This window comes from Tasmannia lanceolata, unplaced genomic scaffold (genome assembly GCF_043159265.1).
Source record: "Tasmannia lanceolata isolate RefF3 unplaced genomic scaffold, GAP_Taslan_0.1 ptg000005l, whole genome shotgun sequence".
In the NCBI taxonomy this organism is placed as follows: domain Eukaryota; kingdom Viridiplantae; phylum Streptophyta; class Magnoliopsida; order Canellales; family Winteraceae; genus Tasmannia; species Tasmannia lanceolata.
The window spans coordinates 4565061-4585935 of NW_027518682.1; the positions used below are offsets into that span (position 1 = coordinate 4565061).

General features: G+C 37.2%; 1 protein-coding gene across 3 annotated transcripts in view; it reads left to right on the plus strand.

Annotated features, from left to right (window-relative positions):
* The window catches only part of SRS2 (P-loop containing nucleoside triphosphate hydrolases superfamily protein), a 29260-nt gene that overhangs the window by 637 nt on the left and 7748 nt on the right, over nt 1-20875 (plus strand). For 2 of the 3 annotated variants that reach the window (XR_013250567.1, XM_077379042.1), the window contains exons 2-24: nt 25-910; nt 1041-1082; nt 1171-1334; nt 3111-3315; nt 4461-4517; nt 4605-4710; nt 4804-4937; nt 5054-5128; nt 5305-5430; nt 5549-5680; nt 5769-5852; nt 6781-6894; nt 7038-7138; nt 7477-7543; nt 8717-8767; nt 10640-10717; nt 11298-11507; nt 11638-11676; nt 14957-15028; nt 15319-15405; nt 15504-15560; nt 18875-19065; nt 19282-19375. Coding sequence is in view for 1 of the 3 variants with exons in the window: in XM_077379042.1 (XP_077235157.1) it covers nt 25-910; nt 1041-1082; nt 1171-1334; nt 3111-3315; nt 4461-4517; nt 4605-4710; nt 4804-4937; nt 5054-5128; nt 5305-5430; nt 5549-5680; nt 5769-5852; nt 6781-6894; nt 7038-7138; nt 7477-7543; nt 8717-8767; nt 10640-10717; nt 11298-11507; nt 11638-11676; nt 14957-15028; nt 15319-15405; nt 15504-15560; nt 18875-19065; nt 19282-19375 (3172 nt within the window). In the remaining 2 variants the exon portion in view is untranslated. Of the gene's footprint in view, nt 1-24; nt 911-1040; nt 1083-1170; nt 1335-3110; nt 3316-4460; nt 4518-4604; nt 4711-4803; nt 4938-5053; nt 5129-5304; nt 5431-5548; nt 5681-5768; nt 5853-6780; nt 6895-7037; nt 7139-7476; nt 7544-8716; nt 8768-10639; nt 10718-11297; nt 11508-11637; nt 11677-14449; nt 14551-14956; nt 15029-15318; nt 15406-15503; nt 15561-18874; nt 19066-19281; nt 19376-20875 lie in introns of those variants that run through there. The other variant, XR_013250568.1, reaches the window with a different exon arrangement.

Below are 20875 nucleotides of genomic sequence, written 5' to 3' on the forward strand. Positions count from 1 at the left end.
TGTTTCTGTTCTTCTGGTTTTCAGAGATAGCAGCGCAAAAAAGACGGAATCTCTGGCTCAAATGTCTAGGATTTGTAGAGCTCCTCTCACGGAGCTACATGCCAACGTGAATTCCCCTATTTCTTTGAATGGGAATGAATTATCAAATGCCGAGTTTAGTAACAGATCTTGCCCTAGAGTGAAGATTATTCATGACACAAACGCTTCTATGGTAGTAGGGGCACAAATAACTGATATTACTGCGGAAAAGGGGGTGGCATTGACGTGTGTTGTCACTCCAACAAAAACATCTGAACAATGTCTTTATAGCGATGTTTTTTCCTCGCCTTGTGTTCTAGATGATGATTTTGACGAGGGCATTTTAAAAGAAATTGATGATTTATGTGAAAAATCGGCAGCGAAAAAGGATAGGAAATGCCTCCAAGGTGATCTTTCATTGGAATGTCAGGGTAAGTCATGCAATGAGAGAAGTGATGGGTCTTGTAGTGGTTTGGAATCAGTTAGTGATAAGAATCGAGAATGCACGGTAGATGTTCCTTTGGTGGAACAAGAAAAAGAAGGATCGATTTCTATTGAAGTTACTCTGAGTAGTGAACAATCGGTGGCAAAGAAGGAAAAGAAATGCCTACAAGGTGATTGTTTGTCGGAAAGTCGGGGTAATGCATGCAATGACAGAAGTAATGATAGTGATTTGGAATCAGTTACTGATAAGAATCTGGAATGCGTGGTAGATGTTCCGGTGGTGGAGCGAGAGAAAGAAGGATTGAGTTCAATTGAAATTACTCAGAGTGTTTGCATGCCTCAAGCATATTCAAACTATTTGCAGTCACTGAATGACACACAGAAGGAGGCAGCTTGTACTGAAATTTCAGTCCCTTTAATGATTCTAGCAGGTCCAGGAAGTGGAAAGGTCTTAATTTTAATGCAAGGAGAATCACTTTTCTTTATTTTGTTCTTTTTTTTTGTCTTTCTAGTTGCAACTGGTACTGAATAATCATTGTGCTGTTGTTGGTTTTGAAAATGTTAATGTTGCTCGTTAGACCTCAACAATGGTTGGGCGAGTATTAATGCTGCTTAAAGAGGTATTCATTCTGTTTTATGCGAGATTTCCATGAATATTTTTTTGTCTCATTTCATCTGTTGTTTCTTACCCACTGTACATATTTTCAGGGCATTGATCCAACCTTTATTTTGGCCATGACCTTCACAACTGCTGCCGCATCTGAGATGAGGGACCGAATTGGAGCAGTGACGGGTAAAGCAATTGCCAAGGAACTTACAATCAGCACATTCCACTCGTTCTGTTTGCAACTCTGTCGTTCACATGCCGAGAAGTACGCAAATCATGTGATTGATGTTCTTTGTTATTGCTTAAAAGAATGCTTTGCTTTTTTTTTTTTTTCTTTTTCACGGGAACTGGGAAATGATAATTACTAATTAATCAGCCATTTTTTTAGCGATAATACTCCCTTCAAATGTAAATATTGCACTGCACATGAAAAAGACTTCATGAATAAACTTTAAGGGAAGATGAATTGGTGTTTTTAATATATGGAAATGAACGTCTGAGAACTCTTATCCAAGCTTCACAATTTCCATAAAAGCTAAAAAAGGGTTTTGGAGATCCATTCTCCCAATTTTGGTGTGTGCAAGACTGACACATATCATGCAGCTCTGAGTATTTTGACCGAAACACTATGCGTATCGCATGATATAATGTAGCCCTATGGTGTTTTGAGTCTTTTGACTAATACTCCCTACATCTAAAACTAGATGTTTTGTTGTCTCGGAATAAGCCCGAAGCCGAGAAGGGAGCCTTTGATTCATTCTGGTAGAACCATCGCCAGGGCTACATTACTTGATTTGGGTAATTGGTGAGGGTAAAGAAAAAAAGTAGACATACCCATGGTTTTAAATTTCGGCCGAAACGTTTCGTTTTGGCCGAAATATTTCGGTTTTGGTAGAAAACGAAATGAAATGCACATAGTTTCGGAAAAGTACAAAATTTCGGCCAAAACGTTTCGGAAATTTCGGTGAAATTTTGGAAATTTTGGTGAAATTTTTACAAGATTTCGTCCGAAATTTCGTACTGAAACCGAAACGTTTCGGTTTCGTTGATGACCGAAACCAAAACCGAAACCGAGATTTAAAACCTTGGACATACCATCATCTCAGTAGCCTTGGAACCCTATTGCCAAAGGGTACAAAACCTGAAAAGTGGATCTGGTAATTCCTAAGAGATTAGTGGATGGCATATAAGTATAATTTCCTTTTACTCCATATAGTTGCAGTTTGCAATGGGAAGCTGAATCACATTATTTTGACCAGACATCCACCACTTGATAATTATCAGATTTTGAAGAAGTCACACTACAGGAAGTCAGGAAGAAGCATGCACACCATGAGGGAAATTGGATGGCCAATCATGAATATCCCGGCATCTCTTTTTTCATCGTCAGTTTATTTAATTTACTCATTAGGTTTCCTTTCATGAATGTTCCATCAATTTATTTGGCGTGAGTGTTTTTCTAACAGTATATGCACTTCCTTCAATGCTTTACCTGATTCATTGCTACTATATCCTTTCCAAATAGATACTAAAAGCAGAACCTTTTGGAGCTGCAAGTTGTCGGACAAAAGCAGCTTGCCAGTTCTTCTCTGTAGAAATAGTGGATAGGCCAGTAAGACTGATGCAATAACTTCATTGCCATGGATTTGCACCTTTGTGACTTTCATATTGAGCATTTGACCCAACAAGCAAGTCAAAGAGCCTTTGCATTCATATTCCGTATAAAGCTCTGCGTCCCTTGCCATAAAATGAGAGAGCTGGCTGATAATAATTTGGCCTTTCTACTTGGTCTTCAAGTGTGTCAAAGATGTGCAATCTTTTGATGTAGCTGAATTATGCTTATAACATTATTTTCCTGAGAGTACATTTGAGTCTTCATTGAGTTCTGCTGCAAGTATCAAATTGTTGCCTTCATGTTACTTGTCTCATTGCCTAAACTTTTGCTACTTAATCGTTTGTATATTTATTAAAATTGGTTGATGATTGATTAAATATGGCTTCAGAATCCTAAGTCACTTGTGAAATTCCTAATAAATTACAGGCTGGGTCGTACTTCTGAGTTTATAATCTATGGGCATGGCCAGCAGAGACGAGCAATCATCGAGGCTGTACGTTTGATGGAGAACGCAAGGAAGAGTGGACCCAATTCTGGTGCTGACAAACTTGATGAAGACCCTAGTGGTATAAATGGTAGTGTACAATCTTTCAAAGACAAGTCAAAGAAGTGGCAAAAGTTTGTGGCACAGGTGAGTGTTGAAACATATATGCTCTCCTTTTTTTCCACGGGGAAAACTGCATAAATTTCTTACTTGTAGTTCTCTAGGTTGATTAAACACTCAGTCCATGCTTGGTAATCCAAATTGGTTTATTAATGCTCTAGAAAACTAATCTTTTGTACTTTTTAATGCCTTGTTAGGACCACATGCATACACAGTTGACCTCTTGTATCTTTTGTTAGGCATATGATCAACTGTGTAAGTCTCTGCCCATGCACCTGAAAAGTTATAGCAATATTAAAGGCTTAATTTCTTTTGAATGGCACATTAAAGATTTATTATAAATAGAAAAATAGGGGATAGACACAATATTATACTGGAAAGTTTCATTTCAATTTCCAGACACCGAGCGGATTTATTGTACTGGAAATTTCCATTTCAGCTTCGAATGAAATGCCTGGAAATTGAGACAGATGCACTGTACAATTCAAATTCCAGTCACATTTCTGGTTTCCATATCAATCCGTAGTTTACAGTCCAACGCACCGACATCCTTGTTGGCGAGTGCACTGCCTTGAAATTTGCATCAGAATGCTGATCCAGGGCTCCGAATGATTCCCTAAACTTTTTTAGGATGAATCGTTACGCCTCTTAACTGGCTAACCATCTCAGATGCCGAACATCTCAGAGGTGCTTTTCACCTGAATGCTTCTGCAGTATAGAAGTGCTCAGATACGATGATCAGGGGCTGGAAATCAAGCTTGATCTTGATGGTTAGTGGCTGCAACTATGCCAGTACTCAGTAAGTCAGTAGTACTTTCTGCTAGCTTTGTTGGTTGTATAACATATAAGGAAGAGATTGGTGGCTTGTATAAGGTTCTGTTGGTATCCAATGACATCCATGACAGGGAACTTAATGGGAAATATTCTTTGGCACCAAGTTGAAAATATTATCTGTGGAAAAGAGTGTGCACATCATTATGTAGTACCTGAAGTTTTGGCACACGGCCCTGAGAAAAATGAATATAAAAGGTGCATTTGTATCAAAATTTTGTATTCTTATTGTGAAAGGCATAGCTTGTTGTATGTATTTACTATGCTGTGTGTTCTCTACAATCAATAACTTTAATGCATTTCACTTAGTTCTAATTCCTATAAATGTCATTTTTTTTCAGGCTAAAGCTTGTGGAAAGACCCCCACAGAATTTAAAAAAATGGGTGATGAGATAGGAGTAAGCTGATATTAGGTTGTGCCAAAGATATTTGATGCTAATTTTTTCTCACAAATTTAAAGTTTCCTTAGCTCTGATCTTAACCAGGCTGCAATTCTCGGGAACTACAATGATATTTTAAGATCCTGTAATGCCCTGGATTACCATGACTTTATCAGCTCTTCGGTGGAGTTATTGACCAAATTTTCTGAAGGTTCATTGTCTCCAAAGTTTTTTCTATCACTTCACGTCTGCTCTAGAGTTAAATTTTGTATATGACAACAATTTTATGTTTCTCGGCATCCAGTTTATAAAGAGTGCCAGGAAACTTGGAAAGCCATTGTAGTAGATGAGTTTCAGGATACAAGTGCCATGCAATATAGTCTTTTACGGGTTCTTGCATCTCATAATCATGTGACTGTTGTTGGCGATGAAGATCAGGTAGACTTCTTATTTAATGACATTGATTTGATTTCTTTTTAATGATATAACATTGATTTTATTTGTTCCCCAAAAACTAACTTTTTACTTAGATATATACTAAATGTTTGCTGCAGTCCATTTTCAGTTTCAATGGAGCTGATATTTGCGGTTTTGATTCATTTCGTAAAGACTTTCCAACCCACAAAGAGGTCCTGCTTGTATTCACTCTGACTGTACTTTCTTATTTATGTCGTCACCACTAACTCATAATTAACCATTTCCATTTAACATGGAACTTTCAAAACCCAGAAGCCATTTATTTGAACTGTTAATTTGGTCATGAATCTGACGTGCATTCGTAATTTTTTTGTGCTAATGATTTCAGATCAGGTTAAGTAAAAATTATCGCTCGACGCGATGTATTGTTGAGGCTGCATCATGTCTTATCCGTCATAATGTAAAGCGATGCCAGCTAAAGCAAGTTGTTACCGATAATTCCTCTGGCTGTAAAGTATCCTTATCACAGTTTTTATTCTGCAAGTTCAAACGGTCGATATAATATATTGTTTGTTCCATTTTCTTCCACTTGACAATCAAATTTTTGTGGTCTGGTCCTTCACTTTGTTCAGATTACTGTCAAAGAATGTCACAATGAGGACGCACAATGTGCATTTGTTGTAGATAAAATATTAGAAGCCACATCTGATAGTTTTTCTACTAAGTGTACCTTTGGCAATATAGCAATTCTTTATCGCCGGCAGGTGGAGTTACTTCATTTGGTTAACCTTTAATATAAATGAATTGCTTGACTATTCTTCAGAAGCTATGTGTTCATCGTATATTTCACAGGTCTCTGGGAAAGCATTCCAGTCATCCTTCCGCAGTAGGAAGATACCCTTTAACATTCATGGTGTGGCTTTCTACAGAAAAAAGGTCACGGGCATTCTTCTTTTCTTGTTTGCAGAGTATTTTCTTTGATAAACATGCCAGAGTAATATATTTGATAAAGATGCATCACGAGTTGAATTGATCATGCTCTCTTCTTTTAATTCTTGATTTATCATCAAATTTAGACACGTTCCTTCTCAAGATATGGATCATGGAAAAGGATAGCAATGAATCTTTCTTTCAGAGCTTTTGTTTCAATTGACTGTATTTTCCAGAGATTTGTGTCAAATGAGTGTATTCTTCATCTGTCATGTACATCCTGCCATGTCTCAATAGACGCAGCATGTATTATTAAGTCATAATAAGGATGATCTCCACAGAAGTCATTGTCGATTCGTGTGAACTTGATAATTGTAATATTCCTTTTGGGCCCGTTTGGATGCAGAGAAGATTTTGATTTCTTACATTTGCAGCCCTTTTTGCATTGTGATTTGGATCCGATCAAATTCTTGGATTTCCAATTCAGCAACTGACAGTGAAAAAAATCAGATTTCCAAATAAGCTGCACAAATAAGAAATTGGAAATCCACAGATCTGGGAGTTTCCTTCACCCTCTTTGCTCCTCAACCTCTCCCCTCCAATAGGAAGTACCCCCTTCCCTCTCTCTCTCCCTCAACATGAGCTGCCGGATCTATTCATTTTGTATTCAAAACTCAATTCCAAATCCAAATACAATATATGAGGTATCCAAACGGGCCCTTTCTTGATTCATGATTACGAAAGATTTTGGTAGTCTGTGAGAAATATTTTCACTTTAATCTGTTTTGACCTTTCTCGTAAGTAGTTATAACTTTTTATTCTTTTCTGCCCTATTTACAAAAATCCTCTCTATCTCTTATTCATTTCAATACAGATATGTTTCTGACTGTAGCAAAGGTTATTGAATTCTGACAAATTACATATTTTATAATAGGTAATCAAAGCCATTATGGCTATGCTTAGAACAGCATTGCCTGGCTGTGATGATGGGCCGTATCGCCAGGTATTCAAAGTGCTATTACCTGGTGAGAAGGAGGAAAAGAAACGGGTACTTTCTTGCTACTTTTTTTAATGGCGTTGAGCTTTATTAAGAGAGAGAAAGAAAAGAAACCTTTTTTGTTATTCTTTTCTTTGTCATGTGTCATGGTGTTTAATGTTTCAAAGTTCATTGTGTGTAGTGGCTTCGTGCAGGTTATTGACTATATTGACAAAATATCCACTACTCGGAGATGCAGCTTTCTATCAGCTTGCTGTGATATTTTTGGAGCAAAGATCTCGGGTACCTTCAAGAGGTCCTTGCTCAACCATTTTGAAATACTTTTGATTAGCAAGAGATTCATACTCCCCATGCCATGCTTCAAACTTGTAACAATTTTGGCAGTATTCTTTCTTTGAGTGCACTCTTGTTGGAAGCAGACTGGCAACGTTAAATGTGATAGACATATTTATAGTTACTAATGTCTGTTGATTTGCTATGGTGTTCATATATCAAAATAACCTACATGTTGTTTGTTGATCACAGACTTTATGTTAGTACGGCAACTATAACGCATTGAATCACTTCTTTCTATCTCAGTTGGAACTTTCTTGTGCATTGATATGCTAATCCTGTCTCTGCTTATGATCACAGGAGTCAACTTACCCAAGGACGCAAAGTGTTATATACGCTAGATATAATATCAAAGCTTGTTCAGAGAGTAAGATGCAAATTCTTTAAGTATGCACATTTTTATTTGTCTCTTACTGTAATGGATTTATTTTTTCCAGCAACTTTCTGGAAATAAAATTATATAGGGCTCTACTTCTTTTCATAGTGACAGAGACATCCTTCTGTTTCATTGATAATCAAAATGCTATTGCTTGAATTTTGATCCCTAAGTTTTTTATTTTATTTTTCTCTGGAATTCACTACATTTAACATTTCACAACTTCACTGTTCTTAACTTTTATTATGGAAACAGAATCTGTATTTCTTTATCTTCAAACATCAATTCTTTTCTGGCACAAATGGGCATGGCTTGTGTTCCTTGAAAAGGAAGCCATGCCTTCTTTGCAATCCTTTTTATTCATCACAGGTACTATATACCGATTCAGGGCAGGAGATCATATTGCTGGTTGGCACTTAAATTTGGGAAAAGGGGAAAAAGAAAATGCCAGCATATGAGGCAAGGGGAAATCTGTGGTAGTGGTGCATGATGGAACTCTCCTCCAGTTTTTATATATTTATTTATCCGGTTCTAGTTCCATTGGTTTTCATGTATAGTTCATACAAGTAAATTTGGAAGAAACGAAGTATGATTGGGGGATTGAGAATGGAATCTTATGTGTATATTTAATTGAGGAAAATGTCGTTATCCTTCTTTTGTGGCTGTGGAGTTGACTGGCAACATGTGAACTAGCAGATCATCTGACTACTTCGAAAATGTATGTTGATATGCCATCCTTGTACTACCATATAAAGGGGGAAATATTAGCCTCAGAGCTATTTGTTGTACTTGAAAGGGATCACTCGAAATAGATGACGTAAGAGTTAACCAAAGAATGGATTGTGCTAGATGGTTTCTTTCCAAGAAAATCATATTCATGAATTAGAATGGAACTCCTTCCTCCTTACGTGTGTTGTCTTGTTGTTTATGTTTCTTGTTTCCTGTTTAGTAATATATTCTCTTTCCAATTCAATTTGAAAAATAAAGCTCTTTCTTTTCTTTCTGTTTTTGTTTTTCTAAAAAGTGGTATCCACAATTTGAAATTTAATGGCCTTATAAGTTTTCCTATGAAAAACCCTGAAAGTATATTCATGCTTCGTTGAAATTTATAATTTTTCTATTACAGTTATAGATAGCTAACACTATTTATTTCTGCTCTTCTAGGAACAATCCATTTCAGTGGTTATAACTTCGGTGGCAAACATATTACCTCAGGTTTGGAATTGTATTCCGCAATATTAACCATGCAAACTGAAAATAATCCCCCCTGTTTGTAATGTGATATATATGCGAGAGAATGTTATTGAATGTGCATGTAGCAGATCGGTACTGTATCACACTTTGATTACGACAGCTGCCTTGAAATCATCATCAGTTTGATGACCACGGACAAATACATGAGGAACATAGAGATTATTTCAGCATTCACTTTCTTCAAGAGTGTGTTTCCACTATGTTTGAGTCTAAATTAGTAAGCAAGTCTGAAAAATATTTACTTCACATATACCTTGTTATGAAGTTCTTAAGCATGATTCTTGTTTAGTGTTACACACCTGTAATTTGGGTACATGCTGAAGCTGTAGAAGAATTAAGAATGGATGGGATTGGGCCCATCATTTGGATAGTCACGAGGTAGCAAGTGGTGTTTTTTTTTCGTAGGATTTTTTTTGTAAAGTTTGATTAGTATTTTTCGCCTTTTCCATGTAACCTTAAGTCACTTAGTGTGTGACTTGTTTGATTGGGCCCTCTTTGGAATTTCTTGAAATTTGCAAATAATAAATGTTCTTGGGTTGAGTTTTCTAACCATATTAACCGTGCAATGAGTTTGCATTTAAAAAAAAAAAGAGTTTACTTACTGAAAACAATTCCCCCTGTTCTCAAATAGTAAATGTTCCACGGGTGCTCCTTTAGTATTCATTGGTGAATCTATGGATAGTTCTGAATTTCTGATAAAGTGTACATGTGGCATTGCCATCTAGGGCACCTTCTGTTGAAGTCTCTTCAATTGTTAGTCTAAATAGATAATTTGCCAGTTTTCTACACATTGTAGAAATACTTATTCTTCTGCTTTAAATAAAAAATTATTTTCTTTTCACTCAGTTCATTCCAATGTGTGGGGGTCTGACCTTGTTACTTCTATTTTTGAATTTCGATATTTCATTTTGTTTATTAATGATTATTCTTATCATTAAAAAAAACTAAAATAAAAAATTAATGATTATTCTCATGCTACCAAGATATGTCTGATGGAAAATTGACATGTGGTAACTAATTTCATAATTTTTTTCCATAAAATGTTTTGACTGAATTTGGTATTCAAATCAGTGTCTTTCGTTCTGATCAGGGAGGTGGGGGGTTTTCTGTCACTGTGCTTTGCTTTTTCTTAATAAGCCTTTGCATTCTAGAAAAAAAATGTTTTACATTATGATTTGATTATTTCCCCAGTTCACGATGCATGGAACTACTAACACTTCTCAGTTTAGCTTTAAAAAGTTGTTTTGTGGATTAATGGCCAATCTTTCTTAGTGTGTGTGTGTGCGTGCGTGCGTGCGTGCGTTTTGTTGTTATTATTATTATCGAATTTTTGTTTAATCTGCTCACTATTCACAATGAATACAAATGAATAGAATAGGATGTTAGCCTCCACATAGAGCTTGTTACTGGGATTATTTTATGTTGACCATATTTTTCATACTATAGTCCTTTTTTCTTGAAAGATACTCTAGTGCACTGGTGATAACCGTATCATACAGATGGAAGTGGTTTTCACATGTCAAAATGAGTTAGTACTGTCCCTTTCTACCACCAACTATCCTTATAGGAATGTATTTTTGAATGCTGAATGTACCTGCGGCTAGGCCTTTTTTAGTGAGAATGTTTCTTGTCAGCTAATTCATAGGAAATGCTTGCTTGAAACACATTGCTTTCTTGATTTGTTTGTGAATTTCTATGCATGCTTCCGTAGATATAAAATGCAAATGACTCAGTTATTCCAATAATAATTTTTGGGATCAAATGGTTACTTGTGGTTTCATATACCGCTTTCGGTACTTGCCTTTGTTGCTAATGTAAGCTTCTATTCTGTAGAAATATCTTCTTGATCAACGTGCAATTGTTGACTCAGACAGTGGAAAATTGTTGAATGAAGACAATGACCTCAGATCTGTAAGTCTGTGCTGGCTACCTTTAACGAATGTAACATTATCTCATATGTTTGCATATTTTTAATTGATAAGACTCGTATTGACTGAAGGCCAAGATGAATTGGCTCATTGACTTGGCCTAGATTTGTTTAACCTGTTCTGGTTCCAATACAATGTAAATTTTAACTGGTTACTTGTTCTATCGACTTGAACTCCAAAACTTTTGATGTTGATAAAAAAGAACCTTCCTGGTCGAGCTACTAAGCCAATCTTGATACTAAGCAGTGTCTGCATGTTTTTTTATCGAGTTATGCGAGTCAGTGTTTTTGTCAGGGTTGATTTATCAGCGTTTTAAACCTTGGGTGATGCTATGCCAAATAATATTGGTTATTCTTCGCAAGATGGTAACATGTGCTTGCTTATGTATATTTGTCCAATTTTGAATATAGTAGTCTCTCAATGACTAATTTTTCTATCTATTATTTTATCATTATTATATGTTCAAGATTTTAAAGCGATTTTCTAGTCGCATTTCTTTTATGTTGGTTATCATATTAACTTCATAATCTTTACTGATTCAGTAAAATGATGATGCCATGCAGGTCCTTCAGTACATATTGGATGATGTGTCTGATTTCTTAGCTACACATTTCGGTTATGTAGAAGCTGGTAGAGAAAGCATGGTAGAAGAAAAGGGCTGTGGTAAAATACTTAAGGCCTTTATTGACTACATATCTGCGAGAGAGCTTGAAAATTTTCGGTCTAGGAGGCGTGACAATGAGAATTCCGTCACTTTGACAACAATTCATCAGGTGTTTCTTCAGCAAAAAGACAAGCTAACAACCATTTGCTAGCTTTTCTCAATTTTATGCAAGGATGAGAAAATTTTGTTAAGATAGAAAACTCACGGAAACTTATCTGTCTCGTTCTCCATTTTTGCAGTCAAAAGGTTTAGAATGGGACATAGTTTTCATTGTGAAGGTATTGAACTGGTACTATTTGGGTTCAACTCTTTATGGTCTGAATAATATGTGCAATCATGCTGACTTTTCTACACTGCAAGATATTATGTGGATTTAATATGCTGTTAAGAATTCTCTTCTTATTGTTGAAAAAGGAACTGGTCTTCTTTGTAAATTTTAAATTGGGTTTGGTGTTTAGGACCTTTAGGTTTCTTCTGCTGTTAAAATTCTCTTGTAAATGTTGAAAAAGGAACTGGTTTTCTTTGTAAATTCGAAATAGGGTTTGGTGTTTAGGTTTCAAAGGAACTGGTCTTCTTTGTAATTTTGAAATAGGGTTTTGGTGTTTTGGTCAAAACTTATGTACGTTTTACCTTTACCTATTATCTTTTTATAAGATAAAATGGATCACTTATTTGTAATTAGAACAAATTTTAAGTGATATGGGATCATATTTCTTTACGGGCTGCTCTTGGTCTCATGTTCCATCAAGTATGAAAATAAGCTGTAATGTGGATGTGATTTGTTGAAAATTCAGCCCAAGGCTTCTGAAAGCAATGTTTGAGTGATTTGCATAAGTTCACTTGACTCTTTGGATTTGAATCTCATGGAACCTGAACATGTTCGTGGCTAATTGGTGTTTCCTTTTAGGTTTTATCGAAAAGTATCGTAAAAATGTGAACCATAGGAAGCAATATGAACTTAAATGTGATGTGTGAAGATCCTGGGCATACAACAAAAACTAACGCTGGGGTCTGGAGGTCCTTCGTTTAACCTTTTTTTAATGGGTAAGCTGGGGTTTAGCGGAGCCCCTACCAATTTATTTAATAAAGAGAAAGATGATACAATAATAGCACAAAACCAACCCTAACTCGGAACATGCGAGGGAGGGAGAACCAAGGCTCAACACATATGAGCGACAAACACTAAGCCTAAGAGATCAAAATGCTCAATACTTGTGAATTACATAATCAGCTAATTTGGAAGGGGTATGTTGGGCTCTTTGTGAGCGTTTTGGCCAAATTTTCTTGTGAACTTCCTGCCATGATTCATTTGATTCCTCAAGTTCTAGAGTCTCTTCTTCACCACTATCCTCATACTGGACTGGAATCAGGTGGACTTGATTACGTTCATCCGCCCATGATACATTCTTTTTTCGAGACTCTTTGGGACCTTTTGTGATTGTTTCATCTTCCTCCTTTTCTGAGGAGGATTCTAATGAGGAAACTTCTTCAGGGTTGGAGTAGTCATCTGATCTAGTGTCATCTTCAATCTCTTCACCATCTGTCTTTGCATCTGAGCCTTGATTATCATTGTTGGGTTGGTGATGGTCCTTTCTCCCGTTGCTCTTTGGGCAGGTTGGAATATTTTGCCTTTTGGGATATTTTGGGGATGGGCTCAGACTTGGGATCGTCTGAGCAATGGTTGTTAATTCATCGGTTTCAAAGTTTTCAAGGATGCTGAAGCTGTTTTCTATGGGTAAGGAGCTTTCCTTTTCTGAGGCTGCTTCTTCTCTCACTATACACATCGAGGGTAGTTCATCAATTTCTTGCTCTTTATCTTTTCTTGCTGATGGTTCTTCAATGGATTTTTTCATGACCCATTCCTGTTTTGTTTTTTGAGTTCTGGCTGTGGTTTGAGCGATTTGAGCACATCTTTCTGTGGTGTGACTGAAATCTTTTCAATGGCAGCAAGCTCTTGGTTTCCAGTCATATTCGACTGCCTGGGTTTCGTCTCCAGATGGGGTTTTGATATGAATGATGTCTGGTAGGGTGCTCTCTGCTGATACTTCCACACAAACGCGAGCATAGATGAGCCTGGATGCCTCAGCAGTTGGGGTATCCATATGCATTGGTTTACCCACAATGCCTACCAATTTTCCTAGACCTTTTGGGGTCCAAAATTTGAGGTGAAGTGCTGGAAACCTGATCCATATTGGTATGGATGTGAGCTTCAGTTTTTCTAGAGCACAATCCGGAGACCAGTTTTGCAATAGGAGGGCTCTCCCACCATATGTAGTTGCCGATTCCAGGACTATTGTGCAATCCTCCTCAAGAGTGAATTTAAATAGGAAAAATCTATTTGGCAGGGCTATAATCTCAAAGTCTCCTTTTAGTTGTCATTTCTTCATGAGGTAACTTCTCAGGGCTACAAAATATGGTCTTCTGCCTAAGAAATATCCCAACAAGCAGTTGTCCCAATTGGCTCCTTCGTTTAACCTTAGTGTTATATTTGTAGAGATAGACTGATAGAGCACTGACTCTTCAAGTTATCGATAGTTTATATACAACACTTAATCTTCTTACCATTCTAAAAAAAAAAACACAAACCCTCTTTGGGCCGCCATTCTCCATTAGTAGCACATCCATTGGTTGATGATGTTGTATCCATTTCTATGAGCAAATTATGATAGTATCAACTTTTAATTGCATTTTTACCAATTTTAAAAATATTGGGTCCAAAATCCTTTAGTAAATTTAATTTAATTATTGAGTGATACGTGAATTAATTTCAAAAATTGTTTTTAAAAAGAAAATTAATGTCAATGATTAATTTTTATTTTGTACAATGATTTTTATTTTGTACATCTAGCGCTCGCCAGAGCCCGCAATGACGGGAGCCTCGTGCACTGGGCCGCCCTATTTTATTTTTTTGATGTGTTGCCTTCAGTATCTGCTTCTTAAATCCCGCTCTGACTCGAGGAAATTGAAATTGAGAGTAATGGTCAGCAAATTTGAACAAAGTGGCAATGCTGATAAAATTGTACCAACACCCTCAATTATGTTTTTTGATAGAGAACTTCATCAAAACAGAAAAAGGAAACAAGGAGAAAAGGGACGAGGTGGCCCTCCTTGCCAGAAAGTCCCAACAAGAAAAAAAGGCTCCCACAGCTAAGGTATCGGAGTTGTCTTGGATGCAATCAGATTATTCCTATTAGTCACTTCCTCAATTGATGATAGGTGTTTATTTCCTTTTGGTAGTCTCTTCCAAATTCCAATAGATAAAGAACGGATTTATGCTTTATTTTTTATGATAAGCAACAACCTCTATTTCATGATATAATTGTAGAAAGTTTATAACTATGTTTCCAATAAATTCATTTTTTGCATTTTCATCAGATTTTGGAACAAAAATAAGTTGATGTATTTAGTTCTATACAACATGTCTGGGCTCTGGCCCATTCGTTCTAAATGTTATACTTTATCGCACTGCTTTTCTTGTCTCGTGCATCTTTAATTAGATAGTTGTATGTGCGAGGAAGTTATTGTACTTTGCTTTGTGCTCCTGATCCATTGATATAGGTAAATGAATCTGAAATTCCTCTGTTGCATGAATTTAATGGTGTTGTGAAAGAAGGTGGGATCACTCTTGAGGTAAGCATGCACTTCTCATGGATTACAAAGGGAAATGTTATCAGCACAACCATGTTTTAATAATTGCACAAACCTGGCTTGTCTTTTCTTTTATTTATCTGCTTGTGAGAGCTTTTTGGGAACTTTATTAGCCTTTGACAGCTCTTTAAATACTAAAATACAAGATGATTTAGTGAAAATATCAAAACATGGTTGTGCTGATATCATTTCCCATTATAAATTTTCTATTTTTGTTTGCAATCAAGTTCACTCCCATTGGCTTCTGATCTCGTAGTTAATATGATTCTTAGGAGGAGCGCCGTCTGCTATATGTGGCAATGACTCGTGCTCGTAAAAAGTTGTACATGTTGTATGTTATTGTGGATTCACATTGGCAGGTTAGTTCTAATAGTTAATCAATTTGGTGCGCGCTCTTCTATAATTGGTTACTTAAAAGGACTTTAACCTTTGAATTGAAACTTTGGAAATTTCTCAGTTGCTTCGACCTTCGCGTTTCCTGAAAGAAATTCCACATCACCTCATTGAAGTCCAGGTATGTACTGTATGCTGGTGATACTGATCAGTGACATGGTTCTCTGAATAATTTAGCATTGAATCTTTTGCAGGGATTTTATTGAAAATCACTGGCTTATGATGTTTGAATATAAATCAATTAGGAGACTGCTTCATGTGTTATATGTGAGAGTGTATTGATTAACGCACTGTTAGCATGACATTCTGTCTTTGGATCGGAAGTTTAAGAGACACATTTAAGTTTGATGCGCATAGCCAAGATGCCCATAGTTAAAAATCATTTTAGGTGATAACAATGATTATCTTTAAGTTTTATTAGAAAATATTTAATTTTATTGACATTTAATTAGGTTTCGACTGTCTGATAACCTGTTGAATTCTATTAACTGCCTATTTTGTATAGTTTTTAATATTTTCATTTTATTAATTATTAAGAATGAAGACTAAGACACTTATAATTATGTTTCTCATTTTGTATGCTGTGAAAATTGGGACATAAAAAATTCATTATAAATATGGAATGAATAATGTCGATTGTAAATGTCGAGTCAGTTTGGCAAATTCAGTGTGTAAAAACTCGTTGACTCGACTCGGAACTCGCCCGAGTCGACTCCCTTTTGCCCTACAGAGTCAATAAAAACTCCTTTGACTCTCCCGAGTTATGACCGCATCAACCTCGTTCTTGGCCGTGTCGGCGCCGAGTCGACAAGGATTTTTCTTGGCAGGCCGCGTTCCACGTCACATCCACTTTTTTAAACAGGCAACTACTAAGGCAACATCATTCATTGAAATAGAAGGCAGAAACTACAAACTGCAAACTAGAAACAAACTATAATGTATATGCATTATATATGATGTGTAACGTCATAAACTGCGAGGTAGGAAATTGAATACACACACACACAATGTGTTGTTAAATGCTTTGCTTTGTCAATCAAAGGATCAACTGGTGTTTTTTCTCAAAGATTTGCTAAAGGAGTGTCAAAAATCTCTTCATAAACCTCCCCCAAGCTTTGGAATGAAAAAATGAGAAAAAGGGGGTTTTAGAAACCACATCCTTGTCAGTTTCTTCTGCTGAGACATGTGCATTACATACATGAAGGATAAGCGTGTATCAGATTGTATTGGATGATAAGGTTTGCATATTGGATGAATATGAAATAAAGTAGCTTCGGCAGATTCCTGTGTGTGATTTTGAGAATGAATCAAATGTTTTTTTCCCATGAAAATCTTTCTTCTTTCTTCTAGTTCTAGTTAGACTTGCTGCATGCAAGTTTGGTATCTTTCAAATGAAGATTGTGACAAAGGGATGAACCAGCGGTCTTGAGGACCTCTCTGGTTGCTTTCTAAATGCAAGTTTCACCCACAAACTAATGTAATTTTGATAAGTACTAACCCCCCCTCTCTCATCGTACCACCCACCCGCACCACTTCAGTTTTGTTTGCTGAACCGACACCCTTTCCTGTAGATTTTCAGCCACAGAAAACCTTCCACAACAACAACCCGAGACCACCCTTTTCCTTGTTTCGGTTGGCTGCAAGATCAGTTCCCAAAGACTACTGAGAATTCCTGTAGTTCAGCCGCAAACTGCCATGTCTTTCTTATGTGTTTGCCACAGCCTTTTCGTGCAAAAACCCAGCTGAAAACCATATTTCTGGGTCAGTCGACCGCCCCCATATTTCCTTAATTATACCCAATCCCAGCCCTTTCGAAAACAAACTGCAACCTGTCCATATATCCCATTTTTTGTCCGGTTTCAGCTGCCCCTCACCCTCTATAGTTTCATACAAATCCGGCCACATGCTACCCAGTTTTGCCGCCCCTTCACCACCCAAACCAATTCTAATTATCATCTGTAAACCTCCCCCAAATTCCCTAGTTTTGAGGCATCTTATACATCTCCGCTTTCAGCCCAACCGAGAGCCCTTCCATCCCAGAATTTTAACAGGTTTTCAGCCATCTTAAAACTGACACCTGCAGCCCTTGCTTTAGCTGCCCTTACACCAATCGAGAACCCCCTAAGACAGTCGATCACCACCCTTCTTCCCCTTTTTTAGGCGCCAAAACCCTTCCCATTTTCACCGGAATTTCCTCCAAGAACCAGCTACCTTCACCCTTCTTCGTCCACCTGAAAACTTCTTTCTTGTTTTTCTTTAACCACCACGCCAAAAACTGTAGGATCGTGGCGCTTACCAACTATCCCAAAAGCAATTGCTGATAAGAAATGCGATACCATTATCTTTATTAAGAGTCCAGACCAGGGGGCATTGCTGGCACAAGGCCTAGGACGACGCGGCCAACCTTCGATCTGGGTCCAGTAACCCGCATAGGCCAACAAAAACCATTGACGAAAATTCCCCTCCCTTCAACCGCCCGATAAATTCATCTTCTTGCCAACCAAACCCCTTCTACCTTCACCCATCTGCCCAACACCCGATTAATTTACCCATATAATTCCCTGTGTAATGACCCTTCCTTCCCTTCATTTGAATGACTAAAATTCTACCCTACCCCTTTCACCTTTTTTCCATAACACCACATTCCTTCCACATGCTTTTCCATAATTTCCACATCCATCTTCTAGTTTAAAACCCCTTTAGCCTACACACCACCTTGCATAAAGTGGCACAAGAGCTTCCGCTACGCCTCTGCATTATACTGGGATTGAGCTTTCAACCTCATTGTTACAACACAGAGCAACCTTCCAATTGGTTTCTTGTTTTGCATGTGTGCATGGTTTTAAATTTCGGTCTCAGTTTCAGTTTCGGTTGGAAATTTTTGTGGAAACCTGTAAAATTATAGAAACGTATGCAAGTGATAGAATTTAAAGATAAAACTTCAAAAATGCTAGAATAAGCACAAATACATATGTAGAAACCACCACACAAGCAAGACGGCCATCCATAATTGTTTAATAACATCAAACACCTAATGACATGCATTGTTGCACATGTCTGATAATTTAGTACATACCAAATTTCACATCTAATTAATATAAATATTTATACATAATATATGCACCGCATTTTGCATGTAATTCATATAAATGTAATTTTGTTATCCATACTGATATAGTATACCACTACTACACTTATTATTTTAGTTTATACATTTCAGTCGTTTTGGTTTTGGTTTCGATGGGGATGGAAAAAGTGACACTTCAGTAATTTCGTATCAGTTTTGGTGGAAATTTAAAACCATGTGTCCGCCTCTATGTTCAATCTTACGGCATTCATTTTATGCTATTAACTTCAGCCGATCTAAAGGGGGTTCTAGGGTGGCCACCTTATGGCATTTTTAGTTTTTCCAATTTATGTTTATGTCCACTGCAGGCTGAATTGAGTGGGAAAGAATTGCAAGCAGAGCCTGATGACCTTTTAAATAGAACCACTAAGTCTACCACTGATGCATCAAAGTTTGAATTATCTTCTGAAGCACATGGGGCCAATGTTAAAGTTGATGAAGTTGTTTCTAATGACTCAATAGAAATGGAGGCATGTAATCAGAATAGTTTTTTGAGGAGGTATTCTTTCATAATACCATGCTATGTCTATTGATGCATCACTAAGTAGCTTATAACTGTAACACTGCCTTACATTTCTAGTTCGACATATATATATATATATATATATATATATATATATATATATATATATGTGTGTGTGTGTGTGTGTGTGTGTGTGTGTGTGTGACTAGTCAAACTTAAATTTGATTTATGCGTCATTTTTTTTTTTCACAGGTTCAATGTGGAGGAGCGGTCAACAATTTCCATTTTATTCCATCAATGGGCAAAGAAGCAAGCATTTCAAGACCCTAAGCGGCTGCTTGATAAGGTGCTTGCTATTTTTTTTATCAGTAATAAATATACTTCTGATATTGTACCTCTTTTATTGAAATGCGACACTCCGCTGCTTGATATATATATATATATATATATATATATATATATATATATATATATATATATATATATAGAGAGAGAGAGAGAGAGAGAGAGAGAGAGAGAGAGAGAGAGAGAGAGAGAGGAATGGTTTCTGCGCTCGAGCGCAGAAACAGGGTGGGGCCACATTTTGGGTGGGATCCAAAGCATTCATTTGTTGGGCCCTTTCATGGGTAGGGTGTCCACCAAAAATCAGCTCCATTGGATCACCTTAGGGTGTCCATTTGTGGGGCCAAAAATGGACAGATCTGTCCATTTTTGGCCCCACAAATGGACACCCATTGGTGATCCAATGGAGCTGATTTTTGGTAGGCCCCCCCATCCATGATGGGGCCTTCCAAATGAATGGTTAGGATCACGCCCCCAATGGCCCCACCCCCCCTGTTTCTGTGCTCAAGCGCAGATAAGCCTATTTGCGCTCGAGCACAGAAACCCTTTTCTTATATATATATATATATATATATATATATATAGTTGCTGCGCTCGAGCACAGAAACAGGGTGGGGCCACATTTTGGGTGGGATCCAAAGCATTCATTTGATGGGCCCTTTCATGGGTAGGGTGTCCACCAAAAATCAGCTCCATTGGACCACCTTAGGGTGTCCATTTGTGGGGCAAAAAATGGACAGATTTGTGGACAAACAGTATCTGTCCATTTTGGCCCCACAAATGGACACCCATTGGTGATCCAATGGAGCTGATTTTTGGTAGGCCCACCATCCATGATGGGGCCTTCCAAATGAATGGTTAGGATCCACCCCCTGTTTCTGTGCTCGAGCGCAGCAACCCTTTTCTCTCTCTCTCTCTCTCTCAGAGGAAAATGATTGTGAGCTTGAAGCTCATATAGCTTATATGAGCTTGAGGGCCCAAACACATGGGTCCCACATTTTTTTGGTGATCCAAACCATTCATTTGCAATGTCCCATCATAGATAGGGTGTGTACAAAAAATCAGCTCCATTGGATCATCCTAACCCATCCAAAAGCGGAGGGCAAAAATGCACAGATTTGTGGCAAACGGTGTCTGTCCATTTTGCCCTCCACTTTTGGATGGGTTAGGATGATCCTATGGAACTGATTTTTTGTACACACCCTATCTATGTGAGGACCTTTCAAATGAATGCTTTGGATCATCCTAACAATGTGGGCCCACATGTGTTTAGGCCCTCAAGCTCATATAAGCTATATGAGCTTCAAGCTCACAATCATTTCCTCACATATATATATATATATATATATATTTATTTATTTATTTGAATTGGCTCTTCTGGTAACTATAACCTTGGTTTAGTATTTTTAATGTTGAATTGTATACTTTGATGTTTCAGTCTGGCTGAGCCAACTTTGTAGGTCATTTTATGATGTTTCTTATATTGTTCTATTATTTATTGGTA